At 48.1% G+C, this 22,549-nt stretch overlaps 1 protein-coding gene across 3 annotated transcripts in view; it reads right to left on the minus strand.

Moving 5' to 3' along the window:
• The window catches only part of b3gntl1 (UDP-GlcNAc:betaGal beta-1,3-N-acetylglucosaminyltransferase-like 1), a 497,156-nt gene extending 493,809 nt beyond the window's left edge, over positions 1-3,347 (minus strand). For all 3 annotated transcript variants that reach the window (XM_072483146.1, XM_072483147.1, XM_072483145.1), the window contains exon 1: positions 2,948-3,347. In XM_072483146.1, the coding sequence (XP_072339247.1) occupies positions 2,948-3,106 (159 nt within the window). In that variant the 5' untranslated portion in view covers positions 3,107-3,347. The remainder of the gene's footprint in view (positions 1-2,947) is intronic.
• Positions 3,348-22,549: the final 19,202 nt, after the last annotated feature.

Here is a 22,549-nt window from a genome sequence, read left to right on the forward strand (position 1 = left end):
CTGAGTGACGTTCATGTATCTATTAATAGTTTAACCATCTATTGAGCAAATAACATTTGGTTTAATCCACAAAACCGAGGTTCAACCTGATTTTGACCCTTGGTTGTGAATCCTTTTCCAGAAACATTTTGGGGTAGAGCTTAAACGCAGTGCAATCTGAAAACTGCATTCTGTTACATGCAAAACACTACTAGTACTAGTAAACATGGTATGGGCACTAATCTTTATGGCAGTGGGACACTTTGGCTGATGATCTCTGCCAGGCTGATGGACAGTGGGGAGATCTTTGGGGGCCAGAGCGCACAAAGGAAGCAATGAGTGAAAGTCAAATAGTTTCTCCATACTGAATGGAGGGTAAGAAGAGAAGAAAATGCTTTTGACAAGTCCAGATAGTCTCGTATTTTCTAGTAGCCAATTTTGGATTGGAGGAAACTTGGAAACAGATGATGTAGATTGCTAATCCAAGCTAAAGCATTAAGAGGAGAGTTTCCTTGAGCTCCGGTGGCCTTTTCACTTGCCTGTTCTTCATTGACCAGAAGCAGGAAAAGGTCCTCATTTACATCAAGATGAAAGTAGGTGGTTTCATTGAAAAGATTGCACACAATCTTTAAGGTTAACATTTCATCCCATTTGTTTGCCAATTTCTAGTAGCTCATAGATTATCATTGAATTTACAGTGCAGAAGGAGGCCACCCGGCCCATCGAGTCTGCACCGGCTCTTGGAAAGAGCACCCTACCCAAGGTCAACACCTCCATTCTATTCCCATAACCCAGTAACCTCACCCAACACTAAGGGCAATTTTGGACACTAAGGGCAATTTATCATGGCCAAACCACCTAACCTGCACATCTTTGGACTGTGGGAGGAAACCGGAGCACCTGGAGGAAATCTACGCACACACGGGGAGGATGTGCAGACTCCGCACAGCCAGTGACCCAAGCCGGAATCGAACCTGGGACCCTGGAGGTGTGAAGCAATTGTGCTATCCACAATGGTCAATAAGAGGATGTTGAAATCTTGCACATTATTGAACAAAAGGTACTACCTGCCATTTAATAGTACTGCCTTGCATAGTCAAGTTAAACAGCTTAAATTGTGGTGGTGCAATGATGACCAATGGGAATCTTATATTGGAGGTCTCTTTTGCCAACAAACTGTAATAATCAAACATTGATAGCTTGAAAACTAGTCATTTTAACAACAAAGATAATTTTACACCATAAATAAAATCAGGCAATATTCTGCACCCAACTTGCAAACAGATTTGGGCAACAATCACGGACTTCAGTTTGGTTTTATTTTATTTCTACCATCATAAAGTGGAAATAGTTTCTCTACATCTACACTACCAAACACTTTTATAATCTTAAAGATTTGTTGGGTTACCCTTCAGTCTTCTGTTTTCTAGAGAATCTTACCTAACATACATTATCTCCAAGTTCTGCCAGTGCCGATACAATGGGCCAAATGGCCTCTTTCTGTACTGTAAGATTCAATCAGGTATAATTAACAGGAAAAGCCAGGCAAACCAACTGCTTTCAGCCCTCTCCCAATGCTAACTCTCCAAAAATATTTTCTTACATTAAACAAAACATGGAATTCACAGAGGTCTGCTGGACAGACCTGCTGAATCGCTCGCAACATCCTCCATTTCTTATTCCCTACAAGGATTCTCAGCATCCAACCATCAATACAGCTCAATTAGCCTTGGTTCAATAGATAATATCTTCATATCTGAGTCAGAAGGTCAGTGCAAAAATCTAGACTGCCACTCTACTACAAGAGGCACCAAGTTTCGAAGGAGACATTAAAATCACATGCCTTTGCAAATGGCATGAAATATGCCACAGCTATATTTTGAGGAATGACAGGAGAGAGCTCTCCCCAGCACCCAGACCAATATTTAACCACCATTCAGACAGATTAATGGGATCATTGCTGGTTGTGAGGCCTTGCTGTGTGCAAATCAGCAGCCACATTTCTTACATTGCAGCAATGGCCACAACTGTTGATTGGCTGTAAACCAAGGATGTCAAAAAAAGGCAGGATATAAATGTTAGTGGGATTCAGGATTCACAGGAGTGAGTGTACCCGAGTCCTCTCTCTTCATTCTGCACCAGAAATGAAAATCGCTTATTGTCACAAGTAGGATTCATAGAATTTTACAGAATTTACAGTGCAGGAGGCCATTCAGCCCATCGAGTCTGCACCAGCTCTTGGAAAGAGCACCCTACCCAAGGTCAACACCTCCACCCTATCCCCATAACCCAGTAACCCCACCCAACACTAAGGGCAATTTATCAGGGCCAATCCACCTAACCTGCACATCTTTGGACTGTGGGAGGAAACCGGAGCACCCGGAGGAAACCCACGCACACACAGGAAGAACGTGCAGACTCCACACAGACAGTGACCCAAGCCAGGAATCGAACCGGAGACCCTGGAGCTGTGAAGCAATTGTGCTAATCACCATGCTACCGTGCTGCCCCAATGCTTCAATGACGTTACTGTGAAAAGCCCCTAGTCGCCACATTCCAGCACCTGTTTGGGGAGGCTGTTATGGGAATTGAACCGTGCTGCTGGCCTGCCTTCAAAGCCAGCAATTTAGCCCTGTGCTAAACAGCCCCTAATACAGAATACAGTACACTAGCTCCAGACAAGTCACTGATGCCAGTGAAACCCATCTTACAGCTGCTTAACCAATTAAACTGAACGTTCTGGCCCAAAGATACACCTGACAAACCAGCACTTGGCAGCAGACATAAACAGAGACATGGGCAAAGAGTACTGAATAGATATCCCATTGACCACCCGTGGAAGGTAATGGGGACAATGCAGTTCTGGAGCTATTTGTATTCATCACAATTACATGTGTTGCCACCAAATAATTTCAACAAAGATGAAGATGTGCAATTCATTTCAGGAGAACTCTCCTGCTAAACGTACCACATCGTTTAAGTAATCTTCCCTCTCATAATCTAATTTGCGCTGGTCACTGTTTCCTGACGATGAAACGCAGCTCTGCTTTGTCGGGTTGCAAACAGCAAAGTCTTCGCCTCCGATTTCAGTGCGCTTGCCACGGCCTGACCCGCAAATTGCTGACATTTAAGTGAGCTGTAGCAGGCACAGGGCCTTCCGAAACTAGACCAGCCCCCACCCCACCACTGACTTGGACCTACACCCAGCAGCAAACTGTTCCCTAGTCCCCACCTTGCATCTAACAATGATTACAATGGGGAGATTAAAAAGAAAAATAGCTGCTCGCAAAAGTGCTCCCGCTCCATCCTGACCAGGTGAAATTAACCTGATGGAACACAGAGAACCCGGAAGCTCTGCCCGAGTTAGTTACAGCTGCAAACCCCGCCTCCTCTCCACCCTGATTGGTGGAGACCCCGAATTTTTAACGTTTGCAATCGGTGATAGTTGATTGGTGGGTTAAGGTGCCAATCACTCTGACCATTCAATTTGCTCTGCTCGCTTAATTTCCAGCCAAGCTGATTGTCCAGCAGTTGAAAAAGTATGGGAGAATTTTAAAATAGGACCATTAACATTGAAACATTTCACCTGTTATTTCATTTAACATGTTTGCTCCGTCAGCGTCCCTGAAAATAATTGACTTCTGGAGGGAAATACTGAGGCAGCTTGTGAGATGGAACCGGAGAATTGCTGCAAAATACTCAGTATGTCTGGTGGTATCTGTGGGAACATCGTCACGGGATCTGCTGGGAATTTCCAGCATTTTTGTGTTCTGAAATCATTGATTTCCCGGTTTGTAATGTGAAATCTAATACACAACCACCATGATACAGTGACTTAAAGGTCACAGAATCCTGGGGCTTACCATTGACCAGAAACTGAACTGGACTATGATATGGAGATGCCGGCGTTGGACTGGGGTGAGCACAGTAAGAAGTTCTTACAACACCAGGTTAAAGTCCAACAGGTTTGTTTCGATGTCACTAGCTTTCGGAGCGCTGCTCCTTCCTCAGGTGAATGAAGAGGTATGTTCCAGAAACATATATATAGACAGATTCAAAGATGCCAGACAATGCTTGGAATACGAGCATTAGCAGGTGATTAAATCTTTACAGATCCAGGGATGGGGTAACCCCAGGTTAAAGAGGTGTGAATTGTGTCAAGACAGGACTGTTGGTAGGAATTCGCAGGCCAGATGGTGGGGGATGAATGTAATGCGACATGAATCCCAGGTCCCGGTTGAAGCCGCACTCATGTGTGCGGAACTTGGCTATAAGCTTCTGCTCGGCGATTCTGCGTTGTCGCGGGTCCTGAAGGCCGCTTTGGAGAACGCTTACCCGGAGATCAGAGGCTGAATGCCCTTGACTGCTGAAGTGTTCCCCGACTGGAAGTGAGCATTCCTGCCTGGTGATTGTCGCGCGATGTCCGTTCATTCGTTGTCGCAAGTTAGGAGTGTGATGGAATACTCCCCACTGGCCTGGGTGAGTGCAGCTCCAACAACACTCAAGAAGCTCAATACCAACCAGGACAAAGCAGCCCACTTGATTGGCACCCCTTCCACAAACATTCACTCCCTCCACTACTGACAAATAGTAGCAGCAGTGTGTACCATCCACAGGATGCACTGCCGTAACTCACCAAGGTTCCTTACACAGCACCTTCCAAACCCATGACCCCTACCATTAGAAGGACAAGAACAGAAGATACATGGGAACATCACCACCTGGTAGTCGTCTGCGCCCCCCCCCCCCCCCCCCCCCCAAGTCATTCACCAGCTTGACTTGGAAATATAACTCTGTTCCTTCTCTGTCGCTGGGTCAAAATCCTGGAACAGGCTCCGTAACAGCACTATGGACGCACCTACAACATGGACTGCAGTGGTTCAAGAAGGCAGCTCACCACCACCTTCTTATGGACGAGCAACAAATGATGGCCTATCCAGTGAAGCCCACATCCCCAAAAAATTAATTAAAATTTTTTTTTTTTTAAATTCTCCTTTTTCACATTTTCTCCCACCTTTACACCCATCAACAATAAACAATAATCAGCAAGATATGTCAATCCCCATAATAACAACGATCCCATCCGCCCACCAACCCCCAAACCTCACCCCACAGGTTTACAGAAACAAATGACAAAAAGGAATCCGGGATTACCCATAGTCACCCTTAATCTACACAGCCCCCCCCCCCCCCCCCCACCCCAACTAATGTTCGATGTTATCCAGTTCTTGAAAGTGCATAATAAATAGTGCCCATGACTTGTAAAACCCCTCCGAGCTTCCCCTCAGTTCGAACTTAACCTTCTCAAGGGTCAAGTATTCCAACAGGTCCCCCCGCCACGCCAGGGCACTGGGTGGAGAGGCTGCTCTCCATCCCAACAGGATCCGCCTTCGGGCGATCAACGAGGCGAAGGCTATGATATCTGCCTCCGCTCCCGTTTCCAACCCTGGCTGGTCCGACACCCCGAATATGGCCTCCTGGGGACCCGGGTCCAGTTTCACACGCACCACCTTGGAAATTACCCGAAACACTCCCTTCCAGTACTCCCCTAGCTTTGGACAGGACCAAAACATATGAACGTGATTGGCGGCCCCCCCCCCCCGCAACGCTCACACACATCCTCTACTCCTTCAAAAAATCGGCTCATCCTCGCCCTCGTGAGGTGCGCTCTATATACCACCTTCAGCTGTATAAGCCCCAACCTTGCACATGAGGTGGAGGCATTCACTCTCCGGAGCACCTCACACCAGACCCCCTCCTCTATGACCTCTCCCAGCTATTCCTCCCACTTTGCTTTGATCCCTTCCAGTGGTGCCTTATCCTCTTCCAGAATAGCTCCGTACACCGCTGACACTGCCCCCTTCTCCAGTCGTCAACACCTCCTCCAGCAATGTGGAGGCCGGTTCCTCTGGGAAGCTCTGTATCTCCTTCCTGGCAAAATCCCGAACCTGCATGTACCTAAACCCTTCTCCCTGCTCTAGCCCATACTTCGCTTCCAGCTCCCTCAATCCTGCAAACCGATCCCAAAGAAACAAATCTTTTAGCGTCTTAATCCCCTTCTCTTCCCATTTCCGAAAACTTCCATCCCACCTCCCTGGCTCAAATCTGTGGTTCCCCCGAATCGGCATTTCCCTTGACCCGAAACCCAACCCGAAGTGTTGGCAAAACTGCCTCCAGATTTTCAATGAAGCTATTAGTACCGGACTCCCTGAATATTTCCCCGGAGCTATCGGGAGCGGCGCTGTTGCAAGTGCCTTCAGCCCCGACCCCCTGCACAAACTCTCCTCCATTCTGACCCACTGAGAATCCACCCCTCAGACCCAGCTCCGCACTTTCTCCACATTTGCCGCCCAGTAGTAGTACAACAGGTTCGGGAGACCCAAACCCCCTGCCTGCCTTCCCCTCTGTAGCAGCACCTTTCTCACTCTGGCCACCTTCCCTCCCCATATGAATGAGGTAATCCTTCCCTCAATCTCCCTGAAAAAAGACTTTGGCAGGAAAATCGGTAGGCATTGAAAAATAAACAGGAATCGCGGCAACACATTCATTTTAACCGCCTGTACCCGACCTGCCAGTGACAGAGGAAGGCCGTCCCACCTTGCCAGATCGGCTTTCACTCTCCCCACCAAACTAGTGATGTTGTACCTGCGAAGCCTCTCCCACTCCCGGGCAACTTGCACCCCCAGATACCTAAAATGAGTCCCTGCTCTACGGAATGGCAGCCCCCCCACCCATGCCCCCACCCCCGGCCGAGACACCACAAAGTACTCACTCTTGTCCAGGTTCAACTTGTACCCCGAGAAAGACCCAAATACCCGCTGTAGCTCCAATATTCCTCCTATTGACGCACTCGGCTCCGACACATACAGCAGCAAGTCGTCGGCATATAAGGACACCCTATGCTCTATCCCCCCCGCACTATTCCTTTCCATGCTCCCGAACTTCTCAATGCGATGGCCAACGGCTCAATCGCAAGTGCAAACAGCAGGGGGGACATAGGACATCCCTATCTCGTCCCACGGTGGAGAGGGAAATATCTCGAACTGATATTATTTGTGCGGACACTCGCCTTCGGTTCCTTATATAATAGCTTTACCCAGTTCACAAACCCTGGTCTAATCCCAAACCGCTCCAGCACTGCCATCAGGTACCCCCATTCTACCCGATCAAACGCCTTCTCGGCGTCCAATGCCACAACTACCTCTGTTTCCTTTCTTTCCGCCGGTGCCATAACAACGTTCAAAACCCTCCTAATGTTTGAAAACAGCTGCCTCCCTTTCACGAACCCCGTCTGATCCTCCCCTATCACCTTCGGAAGGCACTCCTCCAGACTACCCGCCAGTACCTTCGCCAACACTTTTACGTCCACATTCAGAAGTGATATGGGCCGATACGACCCACACTCTGTCGGATCCTTATCTTTTTTTAGTAATAGGGAAATCGATGCCTACCCCAAGGTTTGTGGCAACACCCCCTTCCCTATCGCCTCTTCAAACATCCCCACCATCAGGGGTGCCAACCTATCCTTAAATTTTTTATAATATTCCACCGGAAACCCATCCGGCCCTGCCACCTTCCCCGACTGCATCCTCCCAATCGCATCCTTTATCTCCTGCTCCACTATTGCTCCTTCTAATGTAGCCCTGTCCCCCTCCCCTAGCCTCGGGTACTCCAACCCATCGAGAAATTCCTGCATCTCACGGTCTCCCCTGAGTGGCTCTGACTTGTACAAACTCTCATAAAACTCCTCAAAAACCTTGGTAATCAGCACTGGGGCCACCACCAACTTCCCTGCCCTATCCTTCACCTGAAGAATTTCCATAAAAATTAATTTTTTAAAAATTAGAATTATTACAGCTCAGAGGAGGCCATTTGGCCCATCGTAGCTGCACCAGCTCTCCAAACGAGCATCATGCCTTAGCGCCATTCCCCTGCCTTTTCCCCATATCCCTGCACATTGCTTCTATTCAAATAATCATCCAATGTACTCTTTAATGCTTCCAATAAACCTGCCTCCACCACAATTCCGGGCAATGCATTCTTGTAATATAATAATCTCAATTGTCACAAGTAGGCTTACAATAACACTGCAATGAAGTTACTGTGAAAATCCCCTAGTTGCCACATTCTGGCACTTATTCGGGTACACGGAGAGAGAATTCAGAATGTCCAAATTACCTAACAGCAGGTATTTCAGGACTTGTTAGAGGAAACCGGAGCACCCAGAGGAAACCCACGCAGACACGGGGAGAACGTGCAGACTCCGCACAGATAGTGACCCAAGCCGGGAATCGAACCTGCGACCCATTCCAGACCCGAACCACTCATTGTGTGTGAAAGTTTTTTTCTCATATTACATTTGCTTCTTTTGCAAATCACTTTAAATCTATGCTGTCTCGTTCTTGATCCTTTAACAAGCAAGGACCTCCCTATCTACTCTGCCCGGCCCCATCTTGATTTTGAACATCTCAATCAAATCTCCTCTTTGCCTTCTCCCCTCCAAGAAGAAGAGTATCAACCTCACCACTCTATCCTCAGCCCTGGAACCATTCATGTAAACCTCTTCTGCACTCTCTCCAATGCATTCACATTCTTCCTAAAGTGCAGCACCGAGAACCAGGCACAATTCTCCAGCTGAGTACGAGGGCCTTACACAAGTTCAACATAACCTCTTTGCTCTTGTATTCTTTGGATCTGTTAATAAAGTTTAAAACACTGTATACTTTATTAACCGATTAACCGTTCTCTTCACCTATCCTGACAACTTTAATGCACGCATACCAGGTCCTCTCCTCCTGCACTTCCTTAAGAATCTTACCTCTTATTTAATATTGTCTGTCCCTGTTCTTCTTACCAAAATGCATCACCTCACACTGCTCCACATTGAACTTGATCTGCAACCTATCTGCCCACTCCCCCAACTTGTCTATGTTCCTTTGAGGTTCTACACTGTTCTCTTTGCAGTTTAGAAGATGAAGATTCTTTTATTTGAACATAAAAAATATCATAAGAATTGCTTGTCAAGTTAGGTATTGCGGCCAGAAATGTGCTTTCATTTAATGAAAATGAAATGAAATGAAAATCGCTTCTTGTCACAAGTAGGCTTCAAATGAAGTCACTGTGAAAAGCCCCTAGTCGCCACATTCCGGCGCCTGTTCGGGGATATTATATTTCAGTTTACGAAAGCTGCAGGGATGCATCATGTAATTCTGTCCCTTTCCACTGATGCTGCCTGATCTGCTTAGTATTTCCAGCATTTTCTGTTTTCATTTATGTAATCCTAAACATCAGCTGAACCTTAATTTGACATGTTTTGACTCGAGTAACCAGCAGCACAAAGTGGATTCTCAAACACCAACACTTTATTTTTATGGTATGTGGGAGTCGCTGGCTAGGTCACCATTTCTCTTGAGAAGGTGGTGGTGAGCTGCCTTTCTGAACCGCTGCAGTCCATGTGGTGTAGGTGCACACACAGTGCTGTTAGGGAGGGGTTTCCAGGATTTTGACCCAGTGACAGTGAAGCAATGGCAATATAGTTCCAATGCAGGATGGTGTGGCTTGGAGGGGAACGCGCTGTGGATGGAGACTGATTCACATATTTTCTTTTAATTCTTGCTTTGGATATGGGCATCATTAACAAGGCCAGCATTAATTACCCATTCCCACTTTTTAACGTTTCAGTTTGATGACCTTCAGAACTGGAAAGTTTTAAAGATGCAATATGTTTGAAGCAAGTACAGAGAGAAAAGTAAGAAATGGAACGAAGAAGAAAGAACAAAGAGAAGTACAGCACAGGAACAGGCCCTTCAGCCCTCCAAGCCTGCGCCGACCATGCTGCCCGTCTAAACTAAAAAAAAAAGTCGGGCAAGTGGCTAGGTGGGAAGGTTTGTGATGTGCTGGAAGGTAGGCGAGATTAAATGACAGAAGGGGTGATGGTGCAAGGCAAAAGGGGTGATAATGAGATAGGTGAACAAGCAAAATATGAGTCTAGAGGAGGCATTTATGTGAAAAGTTGATTCATCCCAATAACCACCATCCAAAAACAAAATAAGACACAAAAAGAAGACAATAGGGCCAGAAGTTATGATCTGAAACTGTTGCATTCAATGTTGAATCTGCAAAGTTGCAAAGTGCTTAACGGAAAGTTGAGGTGCTGTTCATCAAGCTTACATTGAGCTTTATTAGAACAGTGCAGTAAGCCAAGCACCGAGAGATGAGAGTGGAGACATAGCTGAGAATTAAAAAGAAAGGCAAGGGGAAGCTCTGGATCTCCTTTTAAGGAGTGCTTAAATTTATTCTGCTAAACAGAATATTATGCTACCTGAGTTTACCTGATTCAAAATTTAGCATTATATTAGAACCTATCTGGAAAACCACCCAAAACATAATGCGCCCTGATATTCAGAAGTCAATCCAATAAAACTGTTAATAATTCTGACTTGTTAACCCAGTTATTTGCTATGAGTGGAATTCTATTTGGGTCTTTGAAGCTCAAGGTTCCTTAGCTATAGGATGTTATTTTGATTTAATGATTAGTCTAACCAATTACAGCACAGCACTCTGCACCTCAAAATGCAGCAATGCTGCACATTGGATTTCTCTGTACAAATGATCAAACTGGGGGTTAATCATCCCAGTAGAAGTACATCTTGGTCCTTTTGCAAGGATACAGAAATCAAACTAAAACCTTTCACTTTCAAACACACACATGTTTGATTCCATTGTTTTGTTTCAAATTATATTAAGGGGCAATTTACCGTGGCCAATCCAACTACCCTGCACATATTGTTGGGTGTGGGGGTGAGACCCATGCAGAATGGGAAGGAAGTACAAACTCCACATGGACAGTGACCCGGGGCCAGGATCGAACCCGGACCCTCGGCGCCATGAGGCAGCAGTGCTAATCACTGCGCTACTGTGCTGCTGGACCCATTGTTATAGGGTTACAATAAAATTGTGGCTTAACCAGGCCGTTCGGCCCACTTTTGTTTACTTATCAAAACAGATTCAAAAATTCTATTTCTCATTTGCTACCCAATTGACTATTTCAATGATTCCATGGATTTTGTCTCCATTAATCTTCCTGCAAGTCAATTCCATGTATTGGTCCCTCTTTGGGAAGGAAAACTTCCCGATGTCCATTCTTTAAGTTACTAATTTGAACCTATGACATCCTCCTACTCCCTACATATCCCACAATATACTTAAGGTAATATTACCAATTTACCTTTTCCATTCCATCAGCAATCAAGAATTCCCTGTGTCTCAGTGACCAGAACTGGACACAGTGCTCAAGGTGTGGTTTGACCAGAGGATTATTCACTTTGGTCAAAATTTATTCTCATTCATATTTTCTTTATTCTGCAGTGTAGTTCAACATTCTATGGGCTTTTGTTGATTGCTGCTCTGTATTGGTTGGACATGTTGGGCTTTGCGTCTACTAAGATTCTTAGATACCTTCCATCTTCCTCCCTATTTCAACATTGTTCAATGATTAATGTGTCTTGCTTTATTTTTTTCTTCCGACACAATGCTATTCTTGGAATGATAAGACTGCCTCTGATAGTTGCTTTATAACTTCAGGAATCCATCTTAAGCAACTGAAATATTTTTACACAAAGCGTGGAAAAAATGCTTCCTTGTTCCTTTCATGTGTAAACATACACTGACAAGGTTTGTTATGCCATGTTTATGATTAATGTTTTCTTGCTTACTATTTACAGGTAAAAATATCATCCTTATAATTAGATCATTTCAAAGTCATTCTAAACTATTGACTCATGTTATGTTCACACACCTGAAGATCTGGTTTACAAATATTCTTCCCTTTACTTTTTGTAGACTAATAATAATCTTTATTATAATAATAACAATATTATAATAATAATCTTTATTGGTGTCACAAGTAGGCTTACATTAACACTGCAATGAAGTTACTGTGAAAAGTCCCTAGTCGCCAGACTCCGGCGCCTGTTCGGAAACACTGAGGGAGAATTCAGAATGTCCAATTTACCTAACGAGCACATCCTTTAGGACTTGTGGGAGGAAACCGGAGCACCCGAAGTAAAAACCACGCAGACACGGGGAGAACGTGCAGACTCCGCACAGACAGTGACCCAAGCCGGGAATCGAACCCGGGTCCATGGCGCTCTGAAGCAACAGCGCGAACCACTGTCCTACCGTGGCGCCCTACCACATTGTGAAATATTACTCACTTCATGTGACGATGACAAATTCCTACCAACAACATTGCTGCATTTTTCTTTTACTCTTGCACAAGAATAATAATAATAGAGCTGACATTTAGTCAGAAGAGTTGGTCGAAATGTATGTATGCTGCCGTGATTAATGGTGGGGTTCAGTTAAACCTTTGACAGTTGTGCCAACAGATGATATTGATTGGCACACATTCTCCACCATTTTGGAATGTCCTTTACAGGAAAATCAGGGAAGATGTATGATGGGCTTCTATCTCATTTCACTCCGTTTACAACATCCCCAGATGTCAACATTACCTTCGGTGAAGAAAGTGCAACTTGATTTTTAGGAAATATAGCCTATCCAAGTATAAAAAAAGGGACAATACTACATCTTCACAATCTAAAATACTACCACTGGGCAGCTACGGCGGAGAGAGTGACGAGGTGGTTACGTGAACACACCATGGAATGGGTGAGGATGGAGAAGTCTTACTGCAAGGGAATGACTGTCTGGGCCCTTACCATGGCAGTGCACCCATCCCCCCCTGATGAAATACACATCCTGCCCAGTGGTGGTAGCCATGCTAAAGACATGGAACCAGATGAGGCAACATTTCGGTGTAACCGAGATGGCCCCCATTTGTGGAAACCACAAATTCACACCAGCCATGTGATGCACGATCAATGATCACTAAAGCGAGGTTGTAGTCCAACTGAAGGCTTTAATAAGCTAGATGTTTCCCCCAGCAGCTCAGGTACAGAAAGAAGGCTGCTGGGGCGGCACAGGCTCTTATACCCGCATTGCAGGGCGGAGCTACCATATAGCTTGACCAATAGGAAACATACAACATCTACCAATGGTGTTTCAGCATTACCAGGTACCGTAATACCTCTACACGGACTACCACATTCATCCCCTGTTAAAAAAGAGTCCGGCGGGGGTGGTGGCTTGATATTACAACATGATAACGTGGTAGAAATTATACTTATGGAGGTACCGTAATACCTCCGTACAGCATTTTGTAATTATTTACAGATTCATAATTAACTATACACTTTAAAATGAAGCAATCAGTCGATCGGGCGCCCTGGTCGTTCTCTGTGGTCGTCGAAGCTTCGGTGGTGACGCCGGTGGAGGTTCGGGCGTCTGTGACTCCAGGAGCGTGGCCTCGATCTCTGTGGCAGCTTCAACACCCCTAGACGGCGCTGGTGGGGAAAACGGTTGACCTGGGAAGGGAGTGTCTACGGGGTGCATCGGTGGGTGGACGGGGCAGGCGGAAGGACCGATCCTCCTGTAAGGTGCGCTGGTGGGAGGGAGGGTGGGACTGGTGGCTGGGGTGTGCGTGGTGATCTGGCGGGTGCCAGGTCTCGTAGGGTGACCGTATCATGTCGGCCGTTGGTGTACAACACGTAGGTGTACTGGGGGTTAGCGTGGAGAAGATGGACCCTCTCGACCAACGGGTCCGACTTGTGCGCCCGCACGTGTTTTCGGAGCAGGATGGGTCCGGGAGCTGCCAGCCAGGTCAGGAGCGAAGTCCCAGAGGAGGACTTCCTGGGGAAGACAAGGAGACGTTCGTGAGGTGTTTGGTTGGTCGTGGTACAAAGCAGTGACCGGATGGAGTGAAGGGCATTCGGGAGGACTTCCTGCCAGCGGGAGACTGGGAGATTCTTGGACCGTAGGGCCAGGAGGACGGTCTTCCAGACCGTTCCGTTCTCCCTCTCTGCCTGTCCGTTACCCCGGGGGTTGTAACTGGTCGTCCTGCTCGAAGCGATGCCCTTGCTGAGCAGGAATTGACGCAGTTCGTCGCTCATAAAGGAGGACCCCCTATCGCTATGTATGTAAGCGGGGAACTCGAACAGTGCAAAGATGGTATGGAGGGCCTTGATGACGGTGGTTGCGGTCATGTCGGGCAGGGGATGGCGAATGGGAACCGGGAGTACTAGTCAATCACGTTCAGGAACTACGTGTTGTGGTTGGTAGAGGAGAGGAGCCTTTGAAGTCCATGCTGAGGTGTTCAAAGGGACGGGAAGCCTTTATCAGGTGCGCTTTCTATGGCCGGTAGAAGTGCGGTTTGCACTCCGCGCAGATTTGGCAGTCCCTGGTGGCTGTCCTGACCTCCCCGATGGAGTAGGGCAGGTTGTGGGTCTTGATAAAGTGGAGAAAGCGAGTGACCCCCGGATGGCAGAGGTCCTCGTGAAGGGCTCGGAGGCGACCCACTTGTGCGTTGGCACATGTGCCGCGGGACAGGGCATCAGGAGTCTCGTTTAGCTTCCCGGGACGATACAAGATCTCGTAGTTGTAGATGGAGAGTTCGATCCTCCACCGCAAGATCGTATCGTTTTTTATCTTGCCCCGCTGTGCATTATCGAACATGAAAGCAACCGACCGTTGGTCAGTGAGGAGAGTGAATCTCCTGCCGGCCATATAATGCCTCCAATGTAGCACAGCTTCTACGATGGCCTGGGCCTCCTTTTCGACTGAGGGGTGGCGGATTTCGGAAGCATGGAGGATACGCGAGAAGAAGGCCACAGGTCTGCCCGCTTGGTTGAAGGTGGCCGCCAGAGCTACGTCAGATGCGTCGCTCTCGACCTGGAAGGGGAGGGACTTGTCGATGGCGTGCATCGTGGCCTTTTCAATGTCTGCTTTGATGCGGCTGAAGGCCTGGCGGGCCTCTATCGACAGGGGAAAAGCTGTGGATTGGATCAAGGACGGGCCTTGTCCGAATAGTTGGGGACCCACTGGGCATAGTAAAAGAAAAACCCTAGGCAGCGCTTCAGGGCCTTGGAGCAGTGAGGGAGGGGGAACTCCATAAGGGGGTGCATGCGTTCAGGGTCGGGGCCTATAACTCCATTTCGCACTACGTAGCCGAGGATGGCTAGGTGGTCAGTGCTAAATACGCATTTATCCTTGTTATATATAAGGTTAAGGATCTTTGCGGTCTGGAGGAATTTTTGGAGGTTGGTGTTGTGGTCCTGCTGGTCGTGGCTGCAGATGGTGACATTATCAAGCTACGGGAATGTTGCCCGTTAACCGTACCGGTCAACAATTCGGTCCATCTCGCGCTGGAAGGCCGCCGAATTTGAAAGTTAGACTTTGGAGATTACACTGGAAGTCTAAACCTAGGAGTGTGGACGTAGAGGTGGGGAAGGACGTAGAGCCGGTAATTTCTAAACCCCCTTCCCTGGACAGTGAGATTTGCTACACAAAATCCCTTTATCTCCACTGAATGGGATCCGGAGGCCAGGGAGATTTTTTGATTAACGGGGTGGACGAGGAGAGAACAGCGCCTTACCGTGTCGGGGTGTATGAAGCTCTCCATGCTCCCAGAGTCGATTAAGCAGGATGTCTCGTGCCCGTTGATTAGTACTGTTGTTGTAGCAGTTGAGAGTGTTCGAGGCCGGGACTGGTCCAGGGTCACCGAGGCTAATCGCAGCAGTTGAGTGTTCTCTTCGGGTGGTGTGCTGTCAGCTGAGCTGGGGTCCTGGGAGTCCATCCAAGATGGCGGCTCCCATTGGTCGCACATGGCTGGGTGTGCACAAAATGGCGGTGCCCATTCTTCGAATGTGGCGTCCGCGGGACAAGATTGCGGTGTCCGGGGCCCACACGTGGCCCTGGAGGAGGAAGATGGCGGCGCCCGCTGGCCGCACAGGGACCGTGGAGAGGTTTGTGGTGGCGGTCCTCATTTGCCTCCGGAGACCGCGGCGACCGCACGGGCCTGGCATACCAACAAGAAGTGACCCTTTTTACCGCATCCCTTGCAGATGGATGCGCGGGCTGGGCAGCGCTGCCGGTGGTGCTTGGCCTTCCCGCAAAAGTAGCAGCGAGGCCCCCCGGGGTTGCTAGGCCACCTTGTAGCACATGCTTGTGGGGGATGGGGGATGTCTCGGGGTCGGCTGCGGAGGGGTTCCACGCTGCCCAGGGGGCTGTCGTGCGGTCAGGAACGTAAGCGCGGGCGTTTCTGGAGGCCACATCCAGGGAGCCTGCAAGGGCCCATGCCTCCTTGAGGCCCAGAATGCCTTTTTCCAGCAATTGCTGGCGGATTTGAGAGGACAGCATACCTGCCACGAAAGCGTCCCGGACCAAGAGTTCTGTGTGGTCGCTCGCCAAAACATGCGGGCAGCTGCAGTTTCTCCCCAACACCAGGAGCGCACGGTAGAATTCTTCCAGCGATTCCCCAGGGATTTGTCGCCTCGTTGCTAGCAGATGTTGGGCATAGACCTGGTTTACCGGGCGAATATAATGTCCTTTTAGCAGCTCCATTGCTGCATCAAAGTCATCCGCATCCTCGATGAGGGTGTAAATTTCCGGGCTCACCCTCGCCTGCAGGACTTGCAATTTCTGTTCTCCCGTGGGTGTGTTTTCGGCCGTTCCGAGATATCCTTTAAAACACGCAAGCCAGTGCTTGAAGGTTGCCGCTGAGTTTGTCGCCTGTGGGCTGAGTTGCAGACACTCCGGCTTGATTCGGAGCTCCACCTTTTAAAATCTTGCTTATTAAATTGATGCACGATCAATGGCCACTAAAGCGAGGTTGTAGTCCAACTGAAGGCTTTAATAAGCTAGAAGTTTCCCCCAGCAACGGAGGTACAGAAAGAAGGCTGCTGGGGCGGCACGGGCTCTTATACGCCGCCTTGCAGGGCGGAGCTACCATACAGCTTGACCAATAGGAAACATACAACATCTACCAATGGTGTTCCAGCATTACCAGGTACCGTACTACCTCTACACAGACTACCACACCATGCTCGACACCACTTTTTAAAAATGGAGACAGGACAGGGGGATGCTAGCAGATAGGGACTTTTACATGGGGGACAGACTAGTGACACTGAGCGAACTGACAGAGGACCTGGAACTAGTGACAAGACAGGAATTTAGACTCCTTCAGGTCAAGCACTTCCCCTGCAAGGAGATGGTAGGATACCCCCGGGCACCGAGAAACACACTATTAGAGGACCTGATAAACACAGGCAACAAGGAAGGGGGGAACGGTGGGAACATCTACGGGCAGCTACTGGACAGGTTGAGACTACCACTGGCCGAAGCCAGACAAAAGTGGAGGACGAACTGGGCGAAGCCCTTAGCAGGGCCAACTCCACCTCCTCCTGCGCAAGGCTCAGCCTCATGCAGCTTAAAGTGGTGCACAGAGTTCACCTAACCAGAACACGAATGAACCGGTTCTTCCTGGAGGTGGAAGATAAATGTGAACGATGCCAGGCAGGCCCAGCCAACCACGCCCACAGGTTCTGGGCCTTCTTTGAGACAATGTCCAAGGCTGTGGGGGTGAGGGTGGAGCCGTGCCCGAGAGTTGCAGTCTTCAGGGTATCGCACCAGCCAGAACTACACATGGGGAAGGGGGAGAAAGCCCTTGTTTCGCTTCCCTAATCGCACGCCGGAAAATCCTGCTCGGCTGGCGATCAGCAGCACCACCCACAGCTGCAGAGTGGCTGGCAGACCTGGTGGAATTTCTCCATCTGGAGACGATCAAATACACCATCCGAGGGTTAGAAGAGGGCTTCCACAAAGCGGGGGGGGCAATTCGGCAGCATGTTCCAAGACCTGTTTGAGGCCAACAGCGACTAGGGAAAGAGGGAGAGATGGGGGAGAGCAGACAAAACACACAACACTAGGAGATACAAAGGGGGAGGGGGGAGGAAATGAGGAGGAAACCCAGGGGAACCACAGGGAGAAGCATGGAAGACGGAAGCCCCCGCCCCCCTGCAAACACACAAGGCCTGCAACCAAAAACCACAGAAGGAGGGAAAAAAGGTAAGGGGGGGTGAAAGAGAAGAGAACATGAGCTCGGAGTTAGAACATCCAGAGCAGAAGAGGGAGATACCAAGGAGGGGATGGGGGGGGGGGGGGGGGGGGGGGGGTGAAGATATAGCAAGAAGGATGTATGTCCATAAGAAATTGAATACATTGTAAATATCAGACACTCTGTAAGATTGAAAATGCCAATAAAAACATTTCAAAAAATAAAATACTACATCTTCACATGTTAGGATGAGCTTAATACAATTCAAGATAGTACATAGAGCCCATATGACACAGGGAAGAATGAGAAGATTCTCCACAGAGGTAGAAGATAAATGTGAGAGGTGTAAAGGAGGACAAGTTAACCGTGTCCACATGTTCTGGTCATGTGCACGATTAGAGGGAATTTGGATCTCGGTATTTAAAACATTATCAAAAATTGTGGAGGCGCAAGTATTATCGGGACGTCTTGAGTCAATTTTTGGAGTGTCGGAAATACCAGGGCTAATAGAAGGGAAAGGATTCAATGTGCTGACCTTTGCCATATTGATCGCCCGGAGGCACACTTTTATTAGAATGGAAATCAGAAGATCTGCCAAAAATATTGACATGGTTGGGGGATCTTGTGGAATTCCTTAAACTAGAGAAAATTAAGTTCACCCTTTGTGGCTCAGATGGGGAATTCTGGATGAGATGGAAGCTGTTTTTGTCTCTATTTACCGATCTGTTTGTTGCCAGCGGGAAAAGGAAAGTTTAATGGAAAGAAGAGAACAAAATCTCAAATTAGGAGAATTGTATTTCGTTTATTTTGTTATTGATTGATTGTCTGTACATTGTTATGTATATCCTTATTTGAATAAAAATATTTTTAATAAAGTATTAAAAAAAAGGACTTACATATATATAGCATCCTTCACAACCATAGGATTTCCCAAAGCACTTTTCAGCCAATGAAACACTTTTGGAAGTCTAGCACTATTGAATATAGGAAACGCTGGAGAAAAGTTGACACAGCAAGCTTCAATAAACAGCAATGTGAAAATGATCAGATTATCTGTGATTTTCATAGAATTTACAGTGCAGAAGCAGGCCATTCGGCCCATTGAGTCTGCCCTGCCCCACGCCTCCACCCTATCCCCGTAACCCAGTAACCCCACCTACCTTTTTGGATACTAAGGGCAATTTAGAATGGCCAATCCACCTAACCCGCACATCTTTGGACTGTGGAAGGAAACCGGAGCACCCCGAGGAAACCCACGCACACACAGGGAGAACATGCAGACTCCGCACAGATAGTGGCCCAAGCTGGGAATCGAACCTGGGACCCTGGAGCTGTGACGCTACTGTGCTAACCACTATGCTACATGCTGCCCATTTGATTGAGGAATAAATATTGGTCTGGGCACAGATGATAACCACAAAGAAAAGTACAGCACAGGAACAGGCAATTGGGTCCTCTAAGCCAATCATGATGCCCTAACTAAAACAAAAATCTTCTGACCTTACTCGGTCCATATCCCTTTACTCCCTCCCCATTCATGTACCCATTTAGATGCCACTTAAATGTTGCTAATGTGCCTGGTTCCACCAGATCCTCTGGCAGTGTGTTCCAGGCACCCACAACTCTCCGTGAAAAAACGTACCCTGCACATCTCCCTTAATCTTTCCCCCTCTCACCTTGAACCTCTGCCCCCTTGTAATTGACACTTCCACCCTTGGAAAGAGCCTCTGACTATCCACCTTGTCTATGCCTCTCATTATTTTGTAGACCCCTATCAGGTTCCCCCTCAGCCTCCGTCTTTCCCATGAAAACAATCCTAGTTTGTTCAACCTTTCCTCACAGCCAACACCCTCGAGACAAGGCATCAACCTGGTGAACCTTCTTTGCATTCTCTCCAAAGCTTCCACATCCGTCTGACAATGTGGTGACCAGAATTGCATACAATACTCCAAACGCAGCCTAACCAAGGTTTTATATAACTGCAACACGATTTCCAAACTTCTGGGGCGTCATTCTCCGACTCCCCGCCGGGGATTGGGCGGGGGCGGGAATCCCGCCCAGGAATTGCCTGTCCCGCCGACGTAAATCAAACCTGGTATTTACCGGCGGGACCAGGCGGCGTGGGCGGGCTCCGGGGTCCTGGGGGGGGGCGCGGGGCGATCTGACCCCGGGGGGTGCCCCCACGGTGGCCTGGCCCGCGATCGGGGCCCACCGATCCACGGGCGGGCTTGTGCCGTGGGGGCACTCTTTCCCTTCCGCCTCCGCCACGGCCTCCACCATGGCGGAGGCGGAAGAGACTCTCCCCACTGCGCATGCGCTGGGAAACTGACAGCGGCCGCTGACGCTCCCGCGCATGCACCGCATTTCCGCGCCAGCTGGCGGGGAAACAAACGCCATTTCCGCCAGCTGGCGGGGCGGAAATCCCTCCGGCGTCGGCCTAGCCCCTCAATGTTGGGGCTAAGCCGCCAAAGATGCGGAGCCTTCCGCACCTTTGGGCCGGCGCGATGCCCGTCTGATTGGCGCCGGCTTTGGCGCCAGTCGGCGGACATCCCGCCGTTGGGGGAGAATTTCGCCTCTGTACTCAATGCCCCGGCTGATGAATGCAAGCATGCCATATGTCTTGTGAATCACCTTGGCCCCTTGTGTTGCCACTTTTAGGGAACTACAGACCTACACGCCCAGATCACTCTGTATGTTAATGGTCCTAAGGGTTCTACCATTTACAGTATATTCATACCTAGATTTGATCCTCCAAAATCTATCACCTCGTATTTGCCCTGCTCTTCTTCAAAATGATGCCATCAAGTATTTTACATCCACCTTAGAGAACAATAGGGCCTTATCCAAAAGACAGTGCAGAATTGGAGGGTCAGCCTAGATTCCAGTGATGAAGTCCTGGAGAGGGACTTGTGCACATAACCTGAGGCGAGAGTGCTCCTAATGGAGCCACAGCTGACAGCTGTGTGGACAACAGCGAACTATTTTTTTGATTAGACCACTAAGCACAAATAGAAAGTGGTGAATTGTTTTTCCATGGCTTCCTGGAAAAAAGTCAGTAGAAAAGCAAGACGGATGGCTTTGGGTTCCAGACACAATTAAAACATGAAGTCTGCTCTCTGCATTTCCTGTCTGTCATATTACATTTACTTTGTTACATTTCAGGTATCACACTTTGAGATCGCATTTATTGGCTTGTATTTCATATTCCTGGAAGAGTTATAAATCAGAGATCAACAGGTGGGAGTGTACATGAACCTAAACAAATGATTAGAAACCAGTTGTTGAGGAAGTGCCGGGCACGTGTGAGAACCACGATCGACAATGGGCAGCAAGTATGGCTTCAAAACATTCTGAAGTTAATTTGGAGGTCCATTCTTAAATTTCCAAAGTACAAATTTGCAGGTAAAAATAAGAGTTCTAACTCATGAAACCATTAGCTCTATGTAAAGTGCTTATTACTACTCGTGGAACATAGTGTTGTTAAATCCCTGAGAAAATGTTTTCCTAAAGGGGCCTACTCCCTTGTCACAGGGATCAATGTGTGCTGCAGTTTGGCTGGAACATCGAATATTAGGTTTCGCTTTGCCAATCATTTTTTGTATGCAAATGCCTTGATGACTCTTGCTTGGCTGCTGTCCACATCAATCAGAACAAGCCCCTTCCCTCATCATCTTGGCTCCAGAAGCAATAAGGTGTGCCAAGATGTGCCGTTTGTTTTTGCACATCAGTGGAAAAGCCTGCAAAAACCTGCATTGAACTGATTCCCTTTCCAGCCTCAGCCCCTGACAACAATGAGGTTTAGAACAGTTTCTGAGTTAACATGAAAATAATGATAGGCAGGAAGGTGTTCATTTATGCTTATTAAAGCAATTATATGCTTATGTACTGCCTCACTCGCAATCACTCTCCTCAAGTTAGTAAGTATGAACATTCCTGTACTCCTGAAAACAAACAATTGTATTCAAGGATATTGCAATTACAATTATTACATAGTATTTTCAGCACATTAACAGGCCATTCAGCCCAATAGATCCATGTCGGTGTCTATTCTGTAAACGGGCTTTATTCCAACCTTCATTGTCTAACCCAATCGACGGATCCTTCGATTCCTTTCTTTCTTCTCTGCTTAGCTTTCCATTCAATGTATCCTGGCTAATCCTTGTGGTATTAAGTTCCACATTCTAACCACTCTCTCTTACAACATTTTTTCCCCATTAACTTCTGTACTGAATTTATTTAGTACGATTTTCTTTTTATAAATTTAGAGTGCTCAATTCATTTTTTTCAATTAAAGGGCAATTTAGCATGGCCAATCCACCTACCCTGCACATCTTTTGGGTTGTGGCGGTGAAACCCACGCAAACACGGGGGGCGCAATTCTCCCATCGGGAGACTAAGTTCCCAGCCCACTAGTCTCCCGCCGGTTTGGGGGGGGGGGGTGGGAGAATCGCGTGCGGGTGCCGGGGCGGCGTGGCGGGACTCACACGGCGCCCCGGCGATTCTCCCACCCGGCGTGGGGGGGGGGGAATTCCCCCCGGGGAGAATGTGCAAACTCCACACGGACAGTGACCCAGAGGCGGGATCGAACCTGGGACCTCAGCGCTGTAAGGCAGC

This window comes from Scyliorhinus torazame, chromosome 18, assembly GCF_047496885.1.
Source record: "Scyliorhinus torazame isolate Kashiwa2021f chromosome 18, sScyTor2.1, whole genome shotgun sequence".
NCBI classification, from domain to species: Eukaryota; Metazoa; Chordata; class Chondrichthyes; order Carcharhiniformes; family Scyliorhinidae; genus Scyliorhinus; species Scyliorhinus torazame.